Source organism: Hypanus sabinus, chromosome X2 (genome assembly GCF_030144855.1).
Source record: "Hypanus sabinus isolate sHypSab1 chromosome X2, sHypSab1.hap1, whole genome shotgun sequence".
NCBI lineage: Eukaryota > Metazoa > Chordata > Chondrichthyes > Myliobatiformes > Dasyatidae > Hypanus > Hypanus sabinus.
Window position 1 is genome coordinate 34160037 of NC_082739.1, and position 25025 is coordinate 34185061.

A 25025-nucleotide genomic window follows, 5' to 3' on the forward strand; every position below is an offset into this window, starting at 1 on the left:
AGTTTAAAAAAAAAAGAGGTCCATTAGAATCCAGGCATCAGATAAGCAGTGAAAAATTGGTGGAATAACCTCAAACAATGTAAACATATTGGCAGAGTTTCAGTAGGTTGATGTTGAGGGTGGGGAGAATTATTGAATAGGGAATATGGAGAATCTGTAACTGAATAACTCAAATGACATTTTGGATTTAATAACGCAATGCAACTTGGTCAGATTTGCAGATACTATCAAACTGAAGAAGGCAGTGGAATTAGTGCGGGCTCTGTAAAATATAAGGCACAAGATACCCTGAACATGCAAGTGGCAAGTTAATAGACAGAAAAATTTAACCTGGACAATTACCAGAAGGTACAGGTGGAAAGGAAGAACAGAGCACATACACATATCATGGACGATGTTAGAACACGGACTGGTGTCCCAGAGGTAGCCTGTCCTGGGACTGGAGGCATGCTTGAGTCTGTGTGCGGGCGATTGTGAGGTGGAAAAGGGGCTTGTTTTGCTGTTATTGTTGTCCTCTTTTGTAGTTGTTGCTTTTGCTTGTATTGTTCTGCTGGATATTGTGGACGTGCTACGTCGGCACCAGAATATGTGGCACCGTTTGCGGGCTGCCCTCAACACAAACGATGTATTTCACTGTATGTTTCGATAAATAAATGTGAAACCAAATCTGAAGAGAAAATTTATTAAACTTGGAGCTGGACACATCCAGACAGAACTGACCTGCAATAAATAAGGTCAATGCAATTTTACTGATTGAACCAAATCAGTAGGTTACAACATTGGAAAACCATGATCAAAATGCACCAGTCCTTCGTCAAGTTTCTCCCATTAACTCAGAAAATATTTCCATTAATTAATTCTTCATTTGTGTCTCTGGCAAGGCCAATATCAACTACACATTTCTGGTTTCCTCTGACAAGTTGAAAAAATACTCTACTTTTTGAACTACTCTAGTGTTTCTAGGGAAGACACTCTTAAAGTATGGTTTTAGGGAATACCAACATTCAGATTCAGTGATAATGAAGGACTGACAACATGGAAATATATGAATGTTCCTTAAAACCAGGTTCTAACTTTGTGACTAGGAAGGGACGCTGAAGTAGGGGACATACAGTACAGTGCAAAACCCTTAGGCACTTACATATAGTGAGGGTGCCCAAGGTTTTTGCACAGTATTGTACTTGTCAACGTGGAGCAGAGAGCAAGTTTGTAAAACTAGTGAGAGCAAAGGATGTTGAGAATGGTGAGGGTGGAGCTCTGCTAGAGGGGTGTGGGACAGGTGGCAGAGAAAGAGTGCCAGGGGCAGGGGTTGGCATGAGTGCAGACTCACCCAGCCCTGAGATACCCCTCATTTGATTCCAAACAACGGTTCATTGATCATTAGAGAATTCTCTCCCACTCCCTCCCTTCCCCCTTTTCCCAACCATAATTCCCCTCACCCTGCCCCCTTGCCCCACTCAGTCCATAATAGAGACCCAGATCAGAATCAGTTTTATCGCCACTTACATATGTCATGAAATTTGTTTTCTTTTTTGCGGCAGCAGTGCAGTGCAATATATAAAATTACTACAGTACTGTGCAAAAAGTTAGGCACCTTAGCTATATACTGCATATGTGCTTAAGACTTTTGCACACTACTGTATTTTGCATGTGCCTGGTGTTGGATGAGAACCGTGTATTGATTCCTGCTCAGTCCTTTCTACATTGTCTCTGCTTTTCCCGGTTTGTTCTGCTTTAGCTGCCTCTATACACATTCTTTTTCTTCTATTGCTCCAACACTAGTTCAGCAGCCAAATCCATCTTGTCTGTTAACACTCAAAGCTTTGGGAATTTGCTGAGAACCATTAACAAGTATATCCACCATGAACACGTGGTCATTAAAGTTGATTTCCTTCCGGAGAATTTTAAGACATTTTTTTTTTACAAAACACTCTATTAACATTGGAATATAGATTCAGCATATATTCTACTCACTTCCAAAGAGTCTGCATAAAAATTGGATTGCCCAGAGCATTCCGGCTAAGAGTCCCGGTAAATCAGTATTTAAACCCTTTGAAATGTACACTAATTGGCTGGAGTACAACAGAAGCAAGTATGTGCCGAGACAGCTTTGGCCACAGTTGACTGTGAACAGCATTAAAGGTTCCACTGAGCATTGATAAAAGCTAAGACGTAGCTAAGAAGAATGCTTGTTAATATGCATGTTTATTAATTTACTGCCCTGTGAATTAGCATGCACTAAAACAAATGGAGTGTGTAACTGCAGTGCGTAACACCAGAAATAGTGCAGGGCTGTGTCGATCAGCTCTAACTCAGACTTTGTAGTGTATGGTGCAGCATATTAAATTAAGGAGACACTGCAAGAAGAAAAGTAGAGAGTAAGTGAGATGCTATTGGTACATCGCTGGCATGGCACAGTGTTGAATGTAGTGGAACTTCAGCCACACGTCTCCAGCAGTCCCAGTTCACTCCTGACCTCCAGTGCTCTCAGTGAGGAGACTGTGTGTTGTAGCTGTGACCACGTGGGCTTCCTCCAGCTGCAGAGAGATATTGGGGTCCAACCATAGCTCCCTGAAAGTGGGCAACACAGGTTGATAGGGTGGTAAAGGAGGCACAAAGCATGCTTGCCATTCTTGGGTTCAAGTGTTGAGAAGTTATGTTCCAGCTGTACGAAACTCGAGTGCAGCTGCAGCTGGAGTATTGTATTTAGTTCTGGTTATCCCATTATAGGAAGGATGGCAAGGCTTTGGAGAGGGTGCAGAAGAGGTTTACCAGGTACTGCCTGGATAAGAGGGCATATGCTATAAAGAGAGGTTGGACTACGGTTGTTTTTACTTCAATGGCAGAAACTGAGGGGAGATCTGATAGATGTTGATAACATTATGAGAAACATAGATATAGCAGTTAGCCATTTTCCCCTAGGGTTGAAATACAAGAGGGAATGCATTTAAAGTAACAACATCCATTGCCCCCCCCCCCCTCATCAATTAATGAATGCCCTCTGGTATTAGAAAATCAACTCTTGGAAACAGATGCTCTCTGTGCAGCTCTATCTATGCCTCTCATAATCTTATAATCTATCAGATCTCCCCTCAGTCTTTGAAGCTCCAGAGAAAACAACCCAAGTTTATCCAGACTCTGGTGATAGCACATGCCCCCTAAACCAGGCAGTATCCCAGTAAAACTCTTCTGCACCCTCTCCAAAGCCTCAACATCCTTCCTATAGTGGCGTGACCAGAACTGTATGCAATACTCCAGATGTGGCCTAACTGGAGTTTTATAAAGTTGCAACGTAATCTCTTGACTTCTGAACTCAGTGCCTTGACTAACAAAAGCAAGCATCCCATAAGCCTTCTTAAACACCTTATCGACCTGTGTAGCCACTTTCACGGAGCTATAAATTTGGATCTCAAGATCTCTCTGCTCAGCAATACTCTTAAAGGTCTTGCCCTTAATTGTGTACTGTTTCCTGCCATTTGCCCTACTGAGCAGCAAAAACTCACAGTTCTCTGGGTTAAACTCCATCTGGCATTTCTCAGCCAATAGTGTAACTGATCTATATTGTGCTGTTCTTTACCAGCCTTCTACACTCTCCACAACTCCACCACTCTTGGTATCATTCACAAACTGACGACTCCACCCATCTATATTTTCAACCAGATCATTTATATATATCACAAACAGCAGAGGTTCCAGCACAAATCCCTGTGGAACACCACTGTCTTCTGTGCACAAACCCATTCTGAATCCAAACAGCCAATTCACCATAGACCCCAAACATCTTAATGTTCTGGATTAGCTTTCCATGAGGGACTTTGTCAAACGTCTTGCTAAAATCCATGCAGACAACATCCACTGCCCTACCCTCATCAATCTCTCTCCTCACCTTGTCTAAAAACTCAATCAAGTTGGTAAGGCACAACTCACCACGTACAAAGCCATACTGGCTTTGGGTTTAATTAGGCCATGGGTTTCCAACTGCTCATACCCATAAGAATTTTCTCCTGCAATTTCCCTACAACTGATGTGAAACCATTAGTCTATAATTCCCAAGATTTTCCCTTGTTCCTTTCTTAAATAGAGGTATAACATTAGCCACTCTCTAATCCTTTGGGACCTCACCTGTGCCTAGAGAGGACATGAAGGCACTGATCAAGGCCCCAGCAATCCCATCTCTTGCCTCCTTCAATAACCTGGGGTAAATCTCATCAGACACTGGGGATTTGTCCACCTTAATACTCATTAGGAGGCCCAACATTTCCTCCACCTTGACCTCTAAATACCCTAACATATTTATACACTCAGCACTTAGGAGGGTTATGGGGTAGTGTGGGTTTAGTACTTTTTTAAGGATTATATGGGTCAGCACAACATGGAGGGCTGAAGGGACTGTACTGTTCTGTAGTGTTTTATGGTTCTATGGTTCACTGATCTCCTGGTCCCCCATATCATTTTCCTTGGTAAATACTGAAGCAAATTACTCATTAAGTACCTCACTCACATTCTCTGCATCCAAGTAAATGGTCCCCCCTTTATCCTTGAGTGGTCCCACCATCTCCATAGCTATCTTCTTACTCTTTATGTATGTATAGAATCACCTTTATCCAAGGACTTTTCATGGCCCCTCCTGGATTCCCTAATTCCCTTCTTTTGTTCACTTCTGGCTTCTTTATAATGCTCATGTCCTGAATTCCATAGCTTTAGATACATTTCCTTTATCTTCTTGACTAAATTTATCACTTCTCTAGAATCCCCGTCAATCCTTCTAACAGGAACATACCCTTCCTGTACTCTGTGCAATTGACCTTTAAACACCCTCCACATGTCTGGTGTGGACTTGCCAGAGAAAAGGTGTTCCCAATTAACGCTTCTTAGTTCCTGCCTAATGCCCTCACAATTTGCCCTACTCCAATTTAAAACTCTCCCAGGAGGACCATACCTGTCCATATCCATAGCGATCCTGAAAGTGAAGGAGTTGTGGTCACTGTTCCCTAACTGAACACCCACAGTCACCTGGCCAGGCTCCTTACCCAACACCAGGTCCAGTATAGCTCCTCCCCTCGTTAGACCGTCCACATATTGATTTAAGAAATCTTCCTGGATACACTTAACAAATTCAGCCCCAACTAAACCCCTTGCACTAAGAAGGTCCCCAGTTTATATTAGGGAAGCTGAAATCCCCCATGACAACAACCCTAATATTTTTACATACTTCCTCAATCTGATTACATATCTGTTCCTCGATGTCCCGGTGGCTATCGGGGGGTGGGGGGGGGTCTGTAGTACAATCTCATCAGTGTGATCGCACCCTTCCTGTTCCTGAGTTCCACCCAAATAGGCCCAGTGTCTGACCCCTCCATTATGTCTCCCCTGAGTGCAGCTGTGATATTGTCCCTGATTGGTAGTGCAAATCCACCCCCTCTTTTACCTCCTCCTCTACCTTTTCTAAAACTTTGAAAACCTGGTACATTAATCACCCATTCCTGCCCCTTTCTCAGCCAAGTTTCAATAATGCCTGCAACATTGTAGTTCCATGTACCGATCCATGCTCTAAGTTCATCGCCCTTATCCATAATACTCCACGTATTAAAATATACACACTTCAAACTATCTGACTCATCATACCAGTTATTTCAATTTTGCCTTTCAATACTTTCCCTGACAGCTACCTTCTGGTCTGATTCTTTCCTTACTGACTCATGCAAAACTCGTTTAAAGCTCCTGAGTATGCATCCCATCCCACTTGTCCAGGTCACCCCTTCCTCAGAAAAGGTTCCAATGATCCTAGAGCTTGAAACTCTGCCCCCTACCCCATCTGGGCAGCCACTCATTCATCTGTGCTATCATCCCATTCTTACCTTCACTAGCCTGTGGCATAGGGAGTAATCCAAGATCACACCTTGGAGGTCCTTCTCTTCAGCCTCTTTCCTAACCCTTCTGTATACTCTTCCCCTATTCTGCCCATGTCATTGGTGCCAATATGTACCACAACCTCTGGCTGTTCACCCTCCCCCTTGAGAATATGCTGCAGTCACTCCGATACCTCACGGACCCTAGCACCCGGAGGCAACATATCATCATGGTGTTTCTTTTGCAGCCACAGAACCTCTTTTCTGTCCCCTTAACAACTGAGTCCCCTATAACTACCACACTGCCTGACTTTTGCCCTTCTCTATCGAGACTCAGAGTCAGCCATAGTGACAGCAGCCTGGCAGCTGCTCCCATGACCCAGGCAGTTAGGCACTGTAGTTGGGTGCACTGCCCACAGATATCATCAACGGGGAAACCATCAGGTATCCTGAATTTTCACATCTGACAGGAGGAGCATTCCATCCTGACTAATCCAGACTAAAACACAAAAAGACTTGCCTCTTCTTAACTGTGCCTTTGCCTGTTCACGCCGAAGCCTGTTTAGCCAAAGCCTTCACACTCTGTCACTGGCACTCTCCAACAATGGCTGCTTCACTTGAGCCTACCCTTCTTTTATTTGCAGCTGAGGTTAAGCCTCCGATGCTGACACTTTCGGTGCCTGAGCAGTCCACAAAGACCGGCTTTGCCCGAATCTGCTCCTTTTATCCTCCCTCTCCTGACTACTGTAGGGCTCTGACACCCACACTCACACTCCTCTCGTCTGATCCACCAATAAAAGAGGCATCTAAGAGGCTCTTAGATAGGCAGATGAATATGCAGCAAATGGAACAATATGGATATTGTGTAGGCAAAAGGAGTTAGTTTAGTTAGGCATTTCATTACTAATTGAATTAATTCAGCACAACAGTGTGAGCTGAAGGGCCTGTTCCTGTTCTCTATTCTATGTTCTGTGTTCTTCGACTAAAGTAAAGACTGCTGGGAAACCTCAGCAAATCAGGCAGCTTCTATGGAGAGAGAACCGGCAATTTTTTGGGGAATGAGACCATTCGACAGAAATGAGAGAGGGAAAACAAGTGAGTTTTAGTAGCAGTGGAGATGGAGGAGGGCAAAGGGTAGAACATAAGGAACTTCTGTGATTTATGTACATAATCTATTAAAGGCTTATCACTTTGTCTGTGCACTGTGTATTGTAACTGCAGTTTTGCTTTGATTTTCATTTTTTATTCAATTTTCAGTTCTCTGATACTGAATCCACAGGGGTCAGTGTTGGGGCTCTTCTTTTTAACTGTATGTAAATGATTTAGATGATGGAATAGATGGCTTTGTTGCCAAGTTTGCAGATAATATGAAGATTGATGGAGGGGCAGGTAGTGTTGCAGAAACAGGCAGAATGCGGAATGAATTAGGCAGATTAGGAGAACGGACAAGAAAGTGGCAAATGAAATACAATGTTAGAAAATGCATGGTCATGCACTTTGGTAGTAGAAATAAATGTGTGGACTATTTTCTAAATGGGGAGAAAATCCAGGAGTCTAAGATGCAGAGGGACTTGGGAGTCCTTGTGCAGAACACCCTGAAGATTAGCTTGCAGGTTGAGTTGGTGGTGAGGAAGGCAAATGCCATGTTAGCATTCATTTCAAGAGGTCTAGAGTACAAGAGCAAGGATGTGATGCTGAGGATTTATAAGGCACAGGTGAGGCCTCACCTTGAGTATTGTGAACATTTTTGGGCTCCTCATCTTAGAAAAGATATGCTGGCATTGGAGAGAGTCCAAATGAGGTTCACAAGGGTGATTCCAGGAATGAAAGGGCTATCATACAAGGAACATTTGATGGCTCTGAGTCTGTACTCGCTGGATTTCAGAAGGATGAGGGGGGATCTCATTGAAATCTTTCGAATGTTGAAAGGCCTAGACCAAGGGTCGGCAACCCGCGGCTCTTTGATCTCTGTGCTGCGGCTCCCCGTAGTTTGTTAGTTTTTGAAATGTAATTCGAAATTTGAAGATTATGGTGATCTTGTACAATCTAAAAATGTTGTGGAGACCCCATTTCCTGGCACATCTGAACCGGCTCACAATTAGCCACCGTTCCGGCTAAGGGAGATAGCCTACGGGGGTTTGTGAGTACGTGTCTTTTGGAGCATCCGCGCCCACGGGGACGGGTTGAGGGAGGCTTTAAATCAAGGCTGTTTAGTTCGAATAAAGTTACCTTTGACTGCAGTGTCTTAATTTTAGCGCTGCGTGTAGCACACCGCTACAACGTGTTTTTTTATCGCTATTAATATACATCACCACTGCCAATGCCTGACACCCGCCAGTGCGCGCTTTCTTTTAATTCTTTGATCCAAGGTAGGCTAACTATGGAGTAACCTTCAACCCAACGTCTTTTTTTCGGAGTTCAAAATGTTTTTGTTGCATGCAGAAATGTAATTTCATTTTCTCTGCAGGAGTTCATCAATTTCATAAATGCAACACATTATAGTTTGTTTATACATAGCATAAAGGCAAAAAAAACCATTGTATGCAGTGTAATTTCATTTTAAATGTCAAACCGGTTTTGTGGCTCCCAGTGTTTTCTTTTCTGTGGGAAATGGGTCCATATGGCTCTTTCAATGGTAAACTTTGCCGACCCCTGGCCTAGACAGAGTAGATATGGAAAGGATGTTTCCCATGGTGACAGTGTCTAGGACAAGAGGGCACAAACCTCAGGGTACCCTTTCAAAACAGAGATGTGGAGAAATTTCTTCAGCCAAAGGGTGGTGAAATTGTTGCCACATGCAGCTGTGGAGGCCAGGTCATTGAGTCTATTTAACAGAAAGGTTGATAGATTCTCGATTGGACACGGCATCAAAGGTTACGGGGAGAAGGCCGGGAACTGGGGTTGAGGAGGAGAAAAGAAAAAAAAAAGATCAGCCATGATTGAATGATGGAGCAGACTCAAGGGGCCAAATGGCCTAATTCTGCTCCTATGGTCTTAATTTTCTCCCTAAATCTCCAGACCCTTCTCTCCTGGTCTCACCCTCTTTCACCATCCTTAGACATTATTTTGTTTGCTGCTCCCTCACACTAAAGGTAACGCTCCACAGTAATGCAAGAACACAGCAGAACTGTCAGAAGCAGGAAGCCTTCTCTTTGTGACTAGAACCTCGCCAACATGGGTATCTGATAAAGTGCTCCCTGAATATGGGTGATGCTCTGCCACTGGCAATGACTGATCCAGAGAAGTTTGTAGCTTTCGATATGAACCCTCCTCTCAATCTAAAAGTCTTCCTACACTGCTGAAACCTTTATAACTGATTATTATCAGAGTATATATATGTTATCATATACAGGAGATTTCTATTAATTGGGACACATCAGGACCAGTACATTTTGGCCCAATTAAGTGGGTGGCCCAATTAGCTGAAGTTTCATGGAAATAGTTTTAAAAAAGTATTTTAAAAAAGACAAATTATGTATTTAAATGAAATACAGAACAAATTACAACACTACCAATAGTACTACAGTATTATGAAACTGTATTAGTTCCTAATATTTATCGTCAAAGGAATTCATCCAAAGTACTCAATGAGCAAAATCAATGCAGACACCTGGTGTAGATAATGGACTACTTTCATACATGCTAGGATTGCATCCTGTAAAACTTCATTTTCATAGTAATATTCAAGATGATTGTCCATACCTTCAAATTCTTCATAGGTCCTAACTTGTTGAAGTAGTGAAATGGTTTCATTTTCACTCCCAGCCATTTCTGGCATCCCCAAGCCTAAATGCTTGAAACAACAGTGAGCTAAACGGTTTGGAATAGTCTTACTGCTTATTTCTTGCCAACTATCAGTGACAAAAATCACTGCTTTTGAACACAAACACATGCAACTGATGCTACTTTAGAACTACTTACTCTAAGTACGGTGGAACATCTAACAGCCATACAAGTGCATGCGACTGACATTAATTAGAACCAGTTTGACACAGTTTCTTGCCCCAATTAAGTGGCATAGTGACCCAAATAAATGAAGGAAACCCCAGCATTTTTCTTGATTAGTGTTTGTCCTTTAACAGTAGCCCTGAATAAACATCTTCCCTGATTAACTGGTGGCCCAATTAACCGGAATCCATTGAACTATCTTGAGAATCATTTTCTTGCAAGCTTTTACAGGAAAAAATAAAGTAGAAATTTGCAAAAATAAACTATACATAAATAAAAAACACTGACAAACAACCAATATGCAAAAGAAGACAAGCTATGCAAATAAAAATAATAACGGGAACATAAGTTGTAAAGAGTCCTTGAAAGCGAGTCTGTAGGTTGTAGAATCAGTTCACAGTTGTGGTGAATGAAGTTACCCACGCTGGTTCAGGAGCCTGATGGTTGTGGGGTAAGAACTGGGCTTGAACCTGGTGGTGTAGAATTTGAGGCTCCTGTACCTCCAGGTCAATGGTAGTAACGAGAAGAGGGAATGGTGAGGGGTCTTTGATGATGCATGCTGCTTCCTTATGGTAGAGTTCCATGTAAGCATACTCAATGGTGGAGAGGGTCTTACGTGTGATGAACTGGGCTGTATCCACCACTTTCTGCAACCATTTCCATTCCTGGGCATTGGTGCTTCCATATGTAATCAGTTAAAAAACGGCAGATCTACAGAAGTTTGTCAAACGTGACCTTCTGGACAATCAAGGTTTTGGAAGTCCTGTTGGAGGAATCTTAGGTTTCTGTAGCAGTGTATCTGATAGGTTGTATGTACCACAGCCATATTAAGATAGTAATGGAGGGAATGGTTGAAGTAGTGAACTGGTGCAAATTGACCGCGTTGTTTATCCTTCTTCCCCTCCACCCACCTTTTTATTCTGGCATCTTCCCCCTTCTTTTCCAGTCCTAAAGAAGGGTCTTGGCCTGAAACTCTGACACTTTATTCACTTTTATGAACGCTGCCTGACCTGCTGAGTTCCTCCACCATTTTGTGTGCGTTGCTTTGGATTTCCAGCACCTGCAGAATTTCTTGTCCCTGGTGCCCCTCTCCTTCCGGTAAAAAAATGTTTCCCTCCTCTCTTTTCTTTTCCCCATTCTGGTATCTTACCTCCTCTTATCTGCCTATCACCTCCCCCGGTCCCCCTCCTCCTTCTCTTTCTCCATAGTCCACTCTCATCTCCTATCAGATTCCTTCCTCTCCAGCCCTTTACCTTTCCCACCCACCTAACTTCACCTATCACCTTCTAACTATCCTTCTTCCCCTCCCCTCCAGCTTTTTATTCTGGTATCATCCCCCTTCCTTTCCAGTCCTGAAGAAGAGTACCGGCCCAAATCATCAACTGTTTATTCATTTCCATGGATGCTGCCTGACCTGCTCAGTTCCTCCAGTATTTTGTGTGTGTTGCTTTGGATTTCCAGCAACTGCAGAATTCCTCGTGTTTTTCCCAGATGTTGCTTTCATGTTTCAGGAGATGAATCATTCACTTCAGGGTGGCCACTCTTTGACTCCCTTTTGTAGATGCAGTATGACTAGTACTGCTAGGTTCCTGATGAAAATAATCCCTAGAGTTTCGATGGTGATGGTTGGTGATGTTATCGATTTAGAAACTTAAGTGACTAATTCTTCTTTTGTTGGTAATGACCATTGACTGGTATTCATGTGCTGCAAAGTTCACTTGCCACTTATCAGCCCATTTTTAAATGTTCTCCACCTCTTACTCCATGTAGCTTTGTTGTGCTTCATTATCTGGAGGCATTATGAACTAAACAAAGCACACTCCAATCATGGTAAATTTTACCCATTTCTGACATGTTGAAAGGAATGTCATTGATGAAGATGTTGGAAATGGAGCTTGGAGCAACCTCTGAAATGATGTCCTAGGATTGAGATCATTGGTCTTGAATAAGTCCATTCCTCTTCCTTAATGACTAGAATGGCAGTGGAAAGCAAAATTCACACATGTTACTGAAGCTTCTTATTATCACATTTGGTCAATTTATGTCAAAAGCAGTCATTTCCACAGCATTCTTGGAATTCCATCAAGTTCAGATCAAGGCTATGATAGGATCTGAGGTTGAGTGATCTTGGTCGAACACCAGCTAGGCATCAAAGAGCAGGTAATTGGTGAGTAAGAGCCAGTTGATAGCACCATCAATAGCTTCATGCATCACTTCGTGTTTAAGAGCAAACAGATGGAGCAGGTGGATTTATTGGGTTTTTTTCCTGGACAGGACATACTTGGAGAGTTTTCCCACATTCTCAGACAAATGCCAGCATTGTGACTGTACCGAACAACTCTTGGCTAGAAGTGCAGCTGGTTCAGGAGCATTGGTCTTCTGTTCTGCAGCCAGAATGGGCCTTTGCTGTAACCGGCCATTACTGGACATCACGGGGAGTGAAGTAATTGGCAGAAATCTGCAATCTCAGGATAAAGCTAAGACCAATCATCCACTTGGAACTCCTGACCAAATGTGATTGGCAATAGCTTTTAGTTTGGCCCTGGTTGACAATGAAGCTGTTAATGGAGAATCTCCTGTCAATAGTTGTATAATTTTCAAGCTCCAATTGACACTCCATGTATAGGACTGCAGGGCTTTGATCTAATCCATTGGATGTTCTCTCAGCCACAGTTCCTGCTGTTTAATACACAAGCGTAGAGGCGTTTCATGGTTAGAGATGACTATTTCTGCTGCTTGTCTACTCCTCCATTGAACCAAGGTTTGCTCTTTGCTGATGCTACTGTATGTCTGATGCTTACACAAAGTGAGATATATTCTGGGGTTTTCAATCTGTTCTGAATACAAGGTTTAGCACCAAAGTGATAGCTGTCTGGAGTTCAAGGTCAGGATCTTGTCGTCAATGGCCCTGGACATTGGTTATTCATACAATTACTGCCCTAGGCAGTTAAAGCAAAGAGATATAGGCTTTTGAGGGAGACATCAAGTAAGATTTATCCTCAAATAAATCAAAATCTCCTTTGCACAGACAACTGGAGGGCTCCAGCCAGCTTTGGTCAGGGACACACTGAATTTGGAGGTTCCTCAGAGAAACTCCACAACCTGATCTTCAACTGAGAAAACAGGTACTTTGAAAAAAAATGAAGAATTTTGTGCTCTTCTGCTTTACTTGATGAGTCAAGGATAGGTCATATGGAAAGATTGACTTGTTCAGTACCTTCACATGTCACTCTTACAGGACAAGTCATACAAGGCTTATTTGTGTGAACACTTTGTTCTGGTCAAGAGAGGTGAACACACAAGGAGAACCTGTGCTCAGCAGAACCATTGATTGCCCAGGCAAGGAAGGCTGTGTATGAGCTTAATATTTCAACTGCAGCCTGACGATGCAGCGCTCACATAGTATTGGCCTAGGATGTCAGATTGGCACACTGAGGTGTGGAGATAGCTGATGATAAGGAAGAAGGAACTGCAGAATGCTGCAGGAAGTATTCTGCTAAGATAAAAGCCCAAGGTCAGCATCAGAAAACAAGTTTCCACACAATGATTGGCATAAAGATTGACCATTAAGGTAAAATGGGGAGTGAGAATCTTTCCCACTATGTAGCTCTGTCCAAGTGGAAAAGCCTGGGGCTGATTTACCCAGACAACAGCTCACCCTTCATACCCATTACAGTGTCCAGGTCCATATTAGAAGGTCAAAGCTTCAGGTGAGGGGTGTTTGACTTTCATGCTATGACTGTTTTCCAGATGTTAAAGGTGACGTTTCTGCCAAGAATGAGATCCGTGTAGAGATTGTCCACAATGGAGCCCAGCAGCCAGGAGACCAGGCAGCGATTCAAAATGTGATGGTGAGTTTGGTATCTCTCTCTGCACAGTGTTTCTAGTCTCCTCACAAGCCTAAGCTGAGGAAATGATGCATCATATAACTTGTTCCCCATGGACCCAGGTTCCATGCTGAGTTGAGCTTGCTGTTCTCTGTCAGGGCATTAGCCCTCATGATACAGATTGGAGCATAACCCTCGTCCTTGATTCCTGCTTCTGCTTTAGTGTGCACACAAGACATAGGAGGAGGAGGAGAACTGTGGCTCCTAAGTATTGCCCCACCATTCAATATAATCACTGCTGCTCTGCCCCAACTGCCCTACCTCAACTGTGTCACTTCCATGTCGACCTCAAAGACACAGATCCTTCAAAAATGTACCTATCTCCCCATTAAGTACCTCCAAAGAATTCCAGAGTCAGCATCTTCTGCAAATTTTCTTATGAGATTCTGTTTTAAATGACAGCCCCCTTGTCTTGTAACCGTATTCTCTCCTCCCAGACTCTCCCACTAGTGGAAACATCTCAATATCTACCTTGTCCTGCCCACCTCAGAATGTTATGTTTCAATAAAATCACCACTCATTCCTTTCAACTCCAGAGAAAACACTTAGATATTTTTAGCCATTCATGATGGGACAACCCTCTCATTGCAGGAATTATTCAAGTGAAGTTCTTCTGGCATGCCTTAGATCTCTAAACATCCTTTCTTAATTCAGGGGGCCAAAACTGTCATTGTCATTCTCAGTAATAAAGTGCCCTCACAGTACACTGTCATGAATGAGCTCACAGCCCACAGTGCACGCTTAGAGTGATACACAATATGAGCAGACAGTCTTATACCACACACTCAGCGTACACACAATACCAGGGAATATTCACAATATGAGCTATTTAAGTTCAAAGTTGAGTTAATTGTCTCTTGCACAAGTATATGTATGCAGAGACACAATGAAAACTTACTTGCAACAGCGTCACAGGTATATAGGCTCACATAAGCCACCTTCACAAGAGAACCATACATTAAACATAAATTATACACAATTTTGACATGCTATATTGCTCTGAAGGTGAGCATATGCTCCCTATGTATACAGAATGCACTATTTTATAGTACACTCATTGTAAAAGTTCACAGGCCATAGTAAACAATAGTTTTCTCTTATTTCAAAAATACCTTTTACTCATAATCTATGTACATTAAATACAATTTGCACGTCTTTCTCCACATACTATCAATTCAACACATTTCCTTACAATGCATCAAAGCCACTCATGTTTGTTTCTTAACCTCGAAGTGAGTGAGCGGCTGTTACAGGGCCCAACTCCTATGTGTCCTAGACCCTAGACTGTGGTCCTTTCCCACACAGACTTTGCAGTGGCTGCACGGAGCTTCAGTGTGACCCTCAATATGCTTGGGCCCTGGAATGTGCCATTCAACAGCATTTGCTGCGGGCATCTCCTCACAATGGAGGATCAATGAGTTAACTATCTTCCAGCAGCTGTAGATGTTGTCCACAAAGTCGTTCAGTACACTTAAATAAGCACGCCATGTTCTGAGCATGTACACACGCAGTGAACACAGTCCTACTGTACATACAGTTCAGCTGTACACTCTCTCAGTCCCACCATGCAATAAGAATCTCCAGTAACTTCACAGTACCCTCTGAGAGCATGACGGTCAACCGTATACACTGTGCAGTTTAGAAACTGCATCTGAGAGCACCTACTTCCAGATACAAATTGTGCATAATGATTTAACTCAGGATAGAACATGCTGGCCATAATTTCCAGGTGACATCTTGCCCTCCAGAAACTTAGCCCACTCACCTCAGTCCGTAATTCACCTTAATGTGAGCTAATGGCTACTCTCAAAAGTGCTATGCAATTTCAGCTCCTTTTTTCTTTATGACTAAATTTGCAACCCCTCTCTCCATCCAAAGTTCCATTACCTTGCCATTCTTGCCCTTCTTCCTTAACTCTAACCAGCTGGTCTTTAAATGAAGAGATTTTCACATGTCAGATGTTTTCTTTCCCACTAACAGCTGCTCCCAACTTTTTCTCTGTAGCTCCTGCCTAAAAAATTTATTTTCCCTTCCCTAATCAAGTACTTTTTCACTCCCTTCCCTAAGGTCCAGACTTATCCTTATTCATAACCATCTTAAATCTCCAGGGGTAGTCCCTTCTCTAGTTGGACTATCCATGCACTGTTTTAAGAAACACTCTTAGTTACACCCCACATGCTCTGCCCTATATAATCCTCTTGCATTATGCAAGTACTGGGGAAGCTGAAGTCACCCACTACAATAACCCCATTGCTTTTTAAATCTTTTCATAATTAGTCTACATATCTGTTCTGTCATCATATCTGCATCTATCCGATTGCGAGGCAGAGGTTTTGAATACTTTCTTTTAAGACAGGTAGATTCCTGATAAGCTGGGAGTGAAATGTTACCACAGATAGATGGGGATATTGAGTTAAGGTTACAATCAGATGAGTCATGATTTATTAAGTGGAGGAGTAAGTGTAGGGAACAGAGTGATCAATTGCTCCTGTATTCATATCATCATACGCTCCCCTTCAAAACTTAGACACGCCCACGATCTACACCACCTGCAGACCTGTACTGTACATCGATCAAAGTTACACAAAACAGTGGTCCTGGTAACAAACTCTGGGAAAGTCCACCGTACACTTCCCTCCAGTCCACACATCATTGTTTCCCATTACTCAGCCAATTTTCTACTCATAATGCTGCTGCTCTTTTAATTCAATGGGCTACAATCTTGATGATGCACCACATCCACCATGTTTCTCATCATCCCTTTCTGCTACTTCAAAAAAAGACCTCTGAAGGGTTGGTTAGACATAATTTTCTTTAACAAATACCTGCGAGGCTATCCCACCTCGTTTCCATATCTCTCTTACAGATGAAATATCCTGGAATATTTAATACCCAGTCTCATTTATACTGAAATCATATCAGAGTCACAGTTCTTTTGGATTGTACTAATTTTCTTTGATTGATGTCATTAATTTATCCACTTGCATGCATTCAGATAACAATCCTTCACTTTTGTGTGTTTACCATTTTCCCTGTTCTGACCGAGTGGAAGGATACCCTTGTGTTTTCCTGATCCCTCCCTGAAACCCTCTAGCTATCACTACCCCTTTCATTACTTTACATTGTCACTAAGTCTCTTCTCGTCAGCTTTCCAGATTTTCCCGACCCAATCTTACCCCTCCACTACTAAGTGCTGAGCCTTATCACCAGCCCCGGCTATTTGATTCACTAGGTACCAGTCCCAGCTCAACTCTAGTGGAGCATTTCTTTCTTTCCTCAGTGATAGTCCAGTGCTTCTGAATTAAAGCCCATTTCTCACACACCAGCTTCTGAACGATGTATTCAATTCACTGTTCATATCAACTCTACCAATTTTCATGTCATTCACATAGTAAACCAGAAACTATCACCTTTCTGATTCTTTTTTTAAAATTTGAACTCATACTCCTTCAGCTGAACATTTCTGGGGGGGAGAGGGCCTATCTATGTCATTGATTCCCATGTGAACCATATCCCATGATTAGGCAGGGATTAAATCAGGGGTTGCTGCGTGGTATGGTTTGAGTTGCCAGAAGGGCTTATTCCACTCTCAACCAGCCAATCAATCAATCAATAAATAAGTGAATATGACAACTGGTCCGCTCTCCACACAATCCAAATTCCTCCTCCACTTTGACCAGCTGTCCCTAACACTGCCACTGTGCAGTCATCATAACTGTTGGTACTCACTTTCACAGTTGAAGAAAACAGTATCTATATTCTTCTAACCGTACTCTCCAATATCTAACTTGCTGGTTGAGTCAGTGGTAAAAGAAGCAAAAGCAATGTTAGCATTCATTTCAAGAGGACTAGAATATTTTTAAAAAAGGATACAATGCTGAGGCTTTATAAGGCACTGGTCAGACTACGTGTGGAGCCTTATCGACAAAAGGAAGTGCTGGCGTTGGAAAGGGACCTGAGGAGATTCACAAGAGTGATCCCGGGAATGAAAGGCACTTGTATGAAGAGTATTTGATGCTTCCGAGCCTGTACTTGCTGGAGTTTAGAAGAATGAAACAGAGATCTCATTGAAACCTATTAAATATTGAAAGGCCTAGATAGAGTGGCTGAAGAGAGGATGTTCCCTATAGTGGGGGACTTTAAGACCAGAGGGCACAGCCTCAGAATACAAAGACATCCCTTTGAAATAGAGATGAGTAGGAATTTCTTTAGCCGGGGTTGGTGAATCTGTGGAATTTATTGCACAGACAGATGTGGAGGCTAAATCATTAAAACAAAGGTTGATAGGTTCTTGATTAGTAAGAGCATCAGAGGTTACAGGGAGAAGGCAGGGGGAATGGGGTTGAGAGGGATAATGAGTCAGCCATGGTAGAATGGCAGAGCAGACTTGATGGGCTGAGTGGCCTAATTCTATTCGTATGTCTTATGGTCTTATATCACCCACACATTCTTTTCTCACCTCCCCCTCATGAATGGGCCATTGTACCATGGATGCTGTGGTCAGTTTGTCGACTCTTTCGGCTTTCATCCACCCATGCTACGGGAGCCTGTCACTTGTTTGGACAAGTGCAAGGCTCAAGTTCCCCAGTGCTCTGTCTTCTGGATGCCCAGCATTTTCCTTCCACCCACCTACAGTGGTGGTAACTTAGAGCAGCCAGTCAACTTACCCATGAGCATGTCGCTGGGATGTGGAAGGAAGCCACACACTTATGGTAACAGGGATAAGAGAATCTAGTATCACGGTCAAAAGCAACGTGCCTCAGCAGCACTATCCGCTGTTTCACCTGTAGGAGTGTACCAGACTACTAAATTGAATAGTGATCCTCTCACTGTTTGGCCATCATTTGAGACATATCCTTGAGAAGAAAGTGTTGGAGTATGAATGTGTTACGGGGGATGTGTAAAGGGCGATGAAGGTGCTGATTGTTTGTTGTTTACAGATTAACCGGGGAGAGTTTGAGCAGGACCCGGTGCTGAAACAGCTGGAAGTCCTCAAGGAAGAAGAGAAGGAATATCAACACATCAAGGTTCAAAGATCTTATGTACTTTTGGTTCTCCATTCTACTTTGGAGACATAAAAGGCCGCAGATACTGGAATTCGGAGCAACAAATAATCTGCTGGAGGAACTCGGGCAGTATCTGGGCGGCGGGGGTGGGGGGAAGGAATTGTTGCTGTCGATGGTTCCATTCTTCCCACAGCTGCTGTTTCTCCAGCAGGTTGCTTGTTACTCCATTTGTTTATGGTTGTGAACTCTGGTTGGGGCCAATTGGACAACTGCCTCAGATGTAGGGAAGCGAAAAGTGTCCAGGACTTGATGCGAGATTCCAGGGATAGAATTGTTAAATGTTCTGCAATAAAAAGTAGACCATTCAACCCACTGGATCTGTGCTAACTCCCAGTGGAAATATACTTCAGTCACATTCTTTGGCTTTTTATCCCTGCCATGCACATTATTTACTTCCAGGTACTCTGTAACCACCAGTACTGTTTCTTCCAGCCCTACTCCTTTCTGGATAACTGTGTTTCCTCTTGTATTTTTTCACCCATATTTTCCCACGTTTTGAACCTTCTGCTAATGGGAACACCTGGCTGTGCCTGGGCAGTCCTCTTCCTGACACACAAAAATGCATCGGGGTCCCAATACACCTTCGGTTCACAATGTTGCTCTGTGAGTATTGCTGATTGGTCCTGCCCCCTGAGAGTCATCAAAAAGATCCTCTATGGTGATGAATGGAGGAGTTTAAACGAGCACAGAAACAGAAGGCCATTCAGTCCTTTTAGCCAGTTCTACTAGTCAGAGTCATGTAACATGGAAACAGATCCTATAGCCTAACTGACCAGGATGCCACCCAAGCTAGTCCCATTTGTCCATGTTTGGCCCATAACATCCATATGCCTGACCAAGTATCTTTTAAATGTTGTTTTTAAAGGCTGATCTGTTCCACAAATCATTTACCTACCTCAGAAGACAGATTCACAGCTTGTGTGAGATTAGAGCCAAGCAGTGCAGGAGGGGAGAGTGGGGTCAACAAAAGCTACACGGAAGCTTCTCACCACCCATCTTTAAAACCCAGGGCACTGCAAGGCTTTAAAAGAATTCCCAGTGTCTTCAAAATTACAATCAGAAGAATGTCTGGCCAATGAAAAATAAAAAGATGAGATGCTAGAAACCTGAAATAAAAAGCAAAATGCTAAAAATACCCACCAGGTCAGTCAGTGTCTGAGGAGAGAGGAACAAAGGTAACATTTCAGGCTGATGAACTCTCATCAGAACTAGGGAGACTTCAAAATCAAATATGTTTTAAGAGAAGGGAAAGGTATGGACTGAGGGAATATCTGAGAGAGACAGAATGGCAGAAATGGAGGTGGTGCCGGCTGAGAGAGGGCAGGGAAGGTTTAACAGTCAGGCTGGATTATCTAAGAGGAGTTGTAAATAGAAAGCAATGAATGAGAGCAGAGGATTGAGAGGAAAAAGTCAATTACCTGATCATTCTCCAACTGTAGTTTGTGGCACCTACTAGTGCTCAGAATGGCTGATGTGTTTTGCTAAATTACAACACCAAATGCATGGAGAAAGCACTTAGTCAGCTGTGATACTTTTCAGGACAATCTAAACTGTCAAAAGGGGTGATGTAAATGCAAGATATTTGAATGTGCACTACTCCTCACCAACAGCTAAAACTGCCTCCCATGCGGAGAGCTGACAATCCATTAGCACATTAGCTTTGTATCATTGACACCAGTATGCATCTTAAGAAAATAGATTTTATCTGCTGAAGAGGTGTGATTCTCCCTCAAGCTGAGATCTAATCCAAACATCTATCTGAACCTTTCCCCCACAGGATCCCACCAACGGCTACTACAGTGTCCATACCTTCCCAGAACTCAGGCCAGCCGCTGCCACCGGCACCGTGGGCTGCCCACCAGACCAGAGACCGTCCGTGAAGCAGCGGGTGCCCACAGGCATGTCCTTCTCGACCCTCTACACACAGTTGAGTGCCGCTAACCGCATGTACGAGTACGGGCAGCGCTTTGTGCTGGGCAACGGGAGCAGCTCCATTGAGCTCTGCGAGCGGGAGTACCAGCGGGGCTCCATGAGTGACAGCAACTCCTTCCTCGACAACCAGTGTGACAGCAGCATCAGCAGCAACAGCAAGCAGGACAGCTCAGTGCAGTTCGACGAGGCCAGCAAGGCTTCGGCTTCATCCCACTACTCTCACTCGTCATCTCAGAACTCAGACTTAACACGGCCACTGCAGAGGCGAATGCAGACCCATGTCTGAACCCCTCCCGTCCTGGGCCCCTCCTCCTGGATGCCTCTCCTGCTCCTGAATCTTAAGTGGAATCTCCATGGGCCAAGTCCTTCAAACCTGCCCCCTCCCAGGGACACTCCTGTCTATTTTCAACTGCCCCATGGACAATGGGACAGTGACAGCCTCAGTTCTTGATCCAGCTATGACTTCGAGTCCTGGTCTCAACCCATCACTGGTGGGGCAGACTGATGCAGATCGTTTGATGACATCTGACTGGTCTAGGACAGGGAACCTAACTGTGCTGGATCTCCAAGAAGGTCGCCAACGTCCTCCGATGGAAAGTAGGAAACATGGTGGATCAAGTAACAGCCGAGTGATGTGTAGGTGGGGTGGGACTGCCTCGAAACCGGGCTCTCAGCCCTTCTATCTTCAAGGGGTGATCTGTGCCCAACGTTGGGGGCAAAAGATAGATCTGTCATTTTTGTGCAAAAGACCAATCTCTACTCTTTGAGCTTTGCCGCCAATGTCAAGGGCTTGTGAAAATCACCAGAGGTCATCTGTTGAAAGGCTGGGCCCAGGGCTGGAGATAGTTCAGTTTGTTCAGCCCTGCAACAGTCTCTGCAGTGTGATGATTAAGCAGGATGATGGTTACACAGTTTGATGTGCAGGCTGTCCCAACTAAGGCTGGAGGGGCTCAAGTGATTTCACCCCTTTGGTGAAAAGTTCTCCACTGAAATGTCCAGTCAAAATCTATTCCTGTTCATCTCTCATTCCCCATTCTGTCTCCTCCTGCTTCTCTCGCCTCGTCCAGCCAGCTGTCCACACAGAAGCACACATCTGCACTGCCTCAAGAAAGGTTGTTAAATGCGGCACAAAAGCTGGATAACTGAAGGAGGGCAAAGGCTCCAGATGGTCCAATATCTGCTCCCATTAATCAGGGGTCCCAACACCCTCAGATACTGACCCCTGACCCCTCCACACTCAGATACTGACCCCTGTGAGCTCCACTCTCTACTACTCTCAAATACCAGCTCCTGTCATCCCTGTCCACAGCCAAATACTGGTACCTATCACCCAAGAGAATTTGTGCACAGACACTGCCCCCGTGACTCCCATCCTCTCTGCCCTCAGATACTGACCCCGATGACCTGTGGAATGGGTTACTGGGCCCTGCTTTCTCAGTGTCCTGAGTTCTATGGCAATTTGCTCTAACTGAGAGACCAGTTCCCTCCACACACCCCAGGGCTCGAAGGATGAGAGGTCCACTGTTATTCACCCCAATATTCTTTCACACTCTCGGCTTTCAAAATTAAATTGATGGAATGTCAAATGCTTTATCTCTGTCACAGATATGAATTCTTTAAATAGAACATGAAAAATTGGTGACAGAGGTTTGTGAAGTGTACAAAAGATGTAAATATCATTTTAATCTCATGTACAGTGTTTCACAGAGTTGAAGTGTTGTTCTTTGCCACCCCAACTGCAAGTTGTTTGTTTGGCATTTGTGCTACCTAATCACCCACAGTCAGTCACAGTATATGTTCCAATATAGTGCAACAGTAAGGGTCATTCACAACACACCATGATATTCAGGCAAATCCGTGGACAACTCAGTAATCCTATGTGTCAGTAAATTAGGTACCACAATGCCAACTTGTTAACAAAAATGTGGAGTATTGTTTGCTGATAATACATTTTTATAACAATTTCTGAAGTAATTTTGAAAAGAATTGTACATTTTTGAGATAGAGGAAATTTCCAGTGAACCTTCTGGATAATGCCAGTGTGCACTGTAGATAGTACCAGTGAACCTTTTGAATGGTGATGGGCAGCTCTGGGAGAACAGCTGGGTTCTGACATCTAATACAGTCCCATAGCAACTTCTGTAATTTAACATCAGGGACACTCAATGGAAGGCTCTAATCTACAAACACAATTCAACTCAAGGAACAGCGCAAGGGAGCTCGGCACCCAACAAGCACCTCACTTCGATCTGTGGAAACAGTCACCAGGTTGCATCTCCTGTAGAACCCTGGGTATTTTCACAGGTGGGGCAACCCTCCCTTGGCTCAGGCTATTGGTAACACACTGGTGCTTCTCTGAAGAACATGTGCATCCTTAGCTAAGGGGCAAATTGAAACTTCCCTGTCGAGTGGGGATGAAGCACTTAAATGGCAGAGTCTCAGTTGTCTGCTCTTCCCTGCATATTTCTCTTCCTTACACCACAAGGTCTGCAAAGTGAATGCAGCTCCAGACAGATAGGAAACTCTTCGAGTCAACACAAACCCGGGTAACCACTGCGAGGTTAGCCTTCATCCTGAGGAAAACCCAGTCCACTCGGCCCGCCAACTTGGTTAAGCACCCTCAGACACTGACCCCAAACCCTTCTCTCCACACAGACCCTAAACCCCACATCCCTCTTTCCACACAGACCCTAACCCCACATTCCTCTCTCCACACCCAAACACTGACCCCTCACCTCTCCCGAAATGAATCACTTCACACTTTTCTGGGTTGAACTCCACCTGCCACTTCTCAGCCCAGCCCTGCATCTGGCCAATGTCCCATTGCAACCTACAATAACCCTTCGATTTATCCACAACTCCCACCAACATTTGTGTCATCTGCGAACTTACTAACACAGCGTTTCACTTCCTCATCCAAGTCATTTATTCACTCAACCAAGTCGTTTGTTGTACCCGCACACCTCTTACCAACCTGACAACACTGCAGTCTCCTCACACTGCTATTAGACCACCTCAGGTCTAGCCAGTCATCACTCTCCACCAAGCAGCTGCCACTCACTGCCCCAAAAGACAAGAAGCTGACCAATGGCATTAAGCTAAGGCAAACCACCAAAATTGTCCATCAAGGTACAGACTGTGCAGAAGCCCTACCCCTCAGGATCTGTTTCTGGGTCCATAATTCCTACATATTTTAGTCATGACTCCAAAACCAAGGCTAATGTTCTTGGGCATCAATGAGGAACTGGTGCACTACCTAAGGTCCAAATTTCCATATAAAATCTTCAGAGTTACATAAATTAATCAATTATTATTATATAAATAGTTTGATATGAAATATAAAACTTCTATCAATTTCCGGAGATGCAAATGATCATTTGGGATGCAAATGATCCCATAAAATGATTCTTAATTAGAAGCTTCGGTGTCCAAGAACAATATTTAGCCTTAAATCAACATCCCTAATCAGAATGTTCTCCCCCCACCCAGCTTAATTTCTGTTTGAGGGAGCTTGCTGTGTAACAGCAGCTGCTTTTCCCTCATTAGAACAACTGCCCTACTTCAACAGTACTTCATTGTCTGGATAGTATTTTGGAAGATTTGATTATAACAAAAGGCAGCAAGTAAATAGTCGAAACTGGCCTTCTATGAATAATTTCCGAAACTCTGAAGCAGCTTTCGTGGGCGCAAAGGGATAGTCAACTTGGTGATGCAATATTTCCAAGGCTCCCTGCGGTCTTCCTGTCAAAGGAATAGCAAAGAGAGTGCTGGTGGAAAATTGCTGAAATTTGTGTTCTCCTTTCAGAGGATCTACACAAAACACCAGACAAAAGATCTGTGGAAAGATCTGTGTACTTCTGCAAAACAGGAATGTTTGGAATATAAGGTTCATCCCCACACTTACCTTCTATTACTGAAGGGTTAAGTTCTGTGCTTGTGGTCCCAGTGAGTTTACCTGCATTTGCTTTCTGTGCACTCAATCAGTAAAGATAAAATGTGAATAAATTATGGAAATGATTTAATGTGTGAAACATTTCTGTTGTCATCCAAATATCGGAAAAAAAAGCCCCGAATACCATGACTATCAACTCACCAACTGTTTTCAACAAGGAACTGAAGACTGGACATCAAGTGGCATCTCTCTGGTTACAGTTTAATCCTGGTCCTTGGAATCCAGCTGATCTGGGTCTCTGAATGCCCGGGGACCCTGGCAGGTTGCTATGGAGATGCAGCATTCCATGTCTCTCTTACAGTTCGCAGATATCCTTTGTGGACAGAAATATTCCCCTACTGAACAATATGTGACTCTAGATCCTTCCCAGGTCAGAGGAAATTAGAGACTG

General features: G+C 43.6%; 1 protein-coding gene across 2 annotated transcripts in view; it reads left to right on the forward strand.

The window, feature by feature from the left end:
- The window catches only part of kirrel3a (kirre like nephrin family adhesion molecule 3a), a 693875-nt gene extending 669228 nt beyond the window's left edge, over positions 1-24647 (forward strand). For both annotated transcript variants that reach the window (XM_059957202.1, XM_059957203.1), the window contains 3 exons: positions 13548-13648; positions 18625-18711; positions 20528-24647. In XM_059957202.1, coding sequence (XP_059813185.1) covers positions 13548-13648; positions 18625-18711; positions 20528-20968 — 629 coding nt within the window. In that variant the 3' untranslated portion in view covers positions 20969-24647. The remainder of the gene's footprint in view (positions 1-13547; positions 13649-18624; positions 18712-20527) is intronic.
- Positions 24648-25025: the final 378 nt, after the last annotated feature.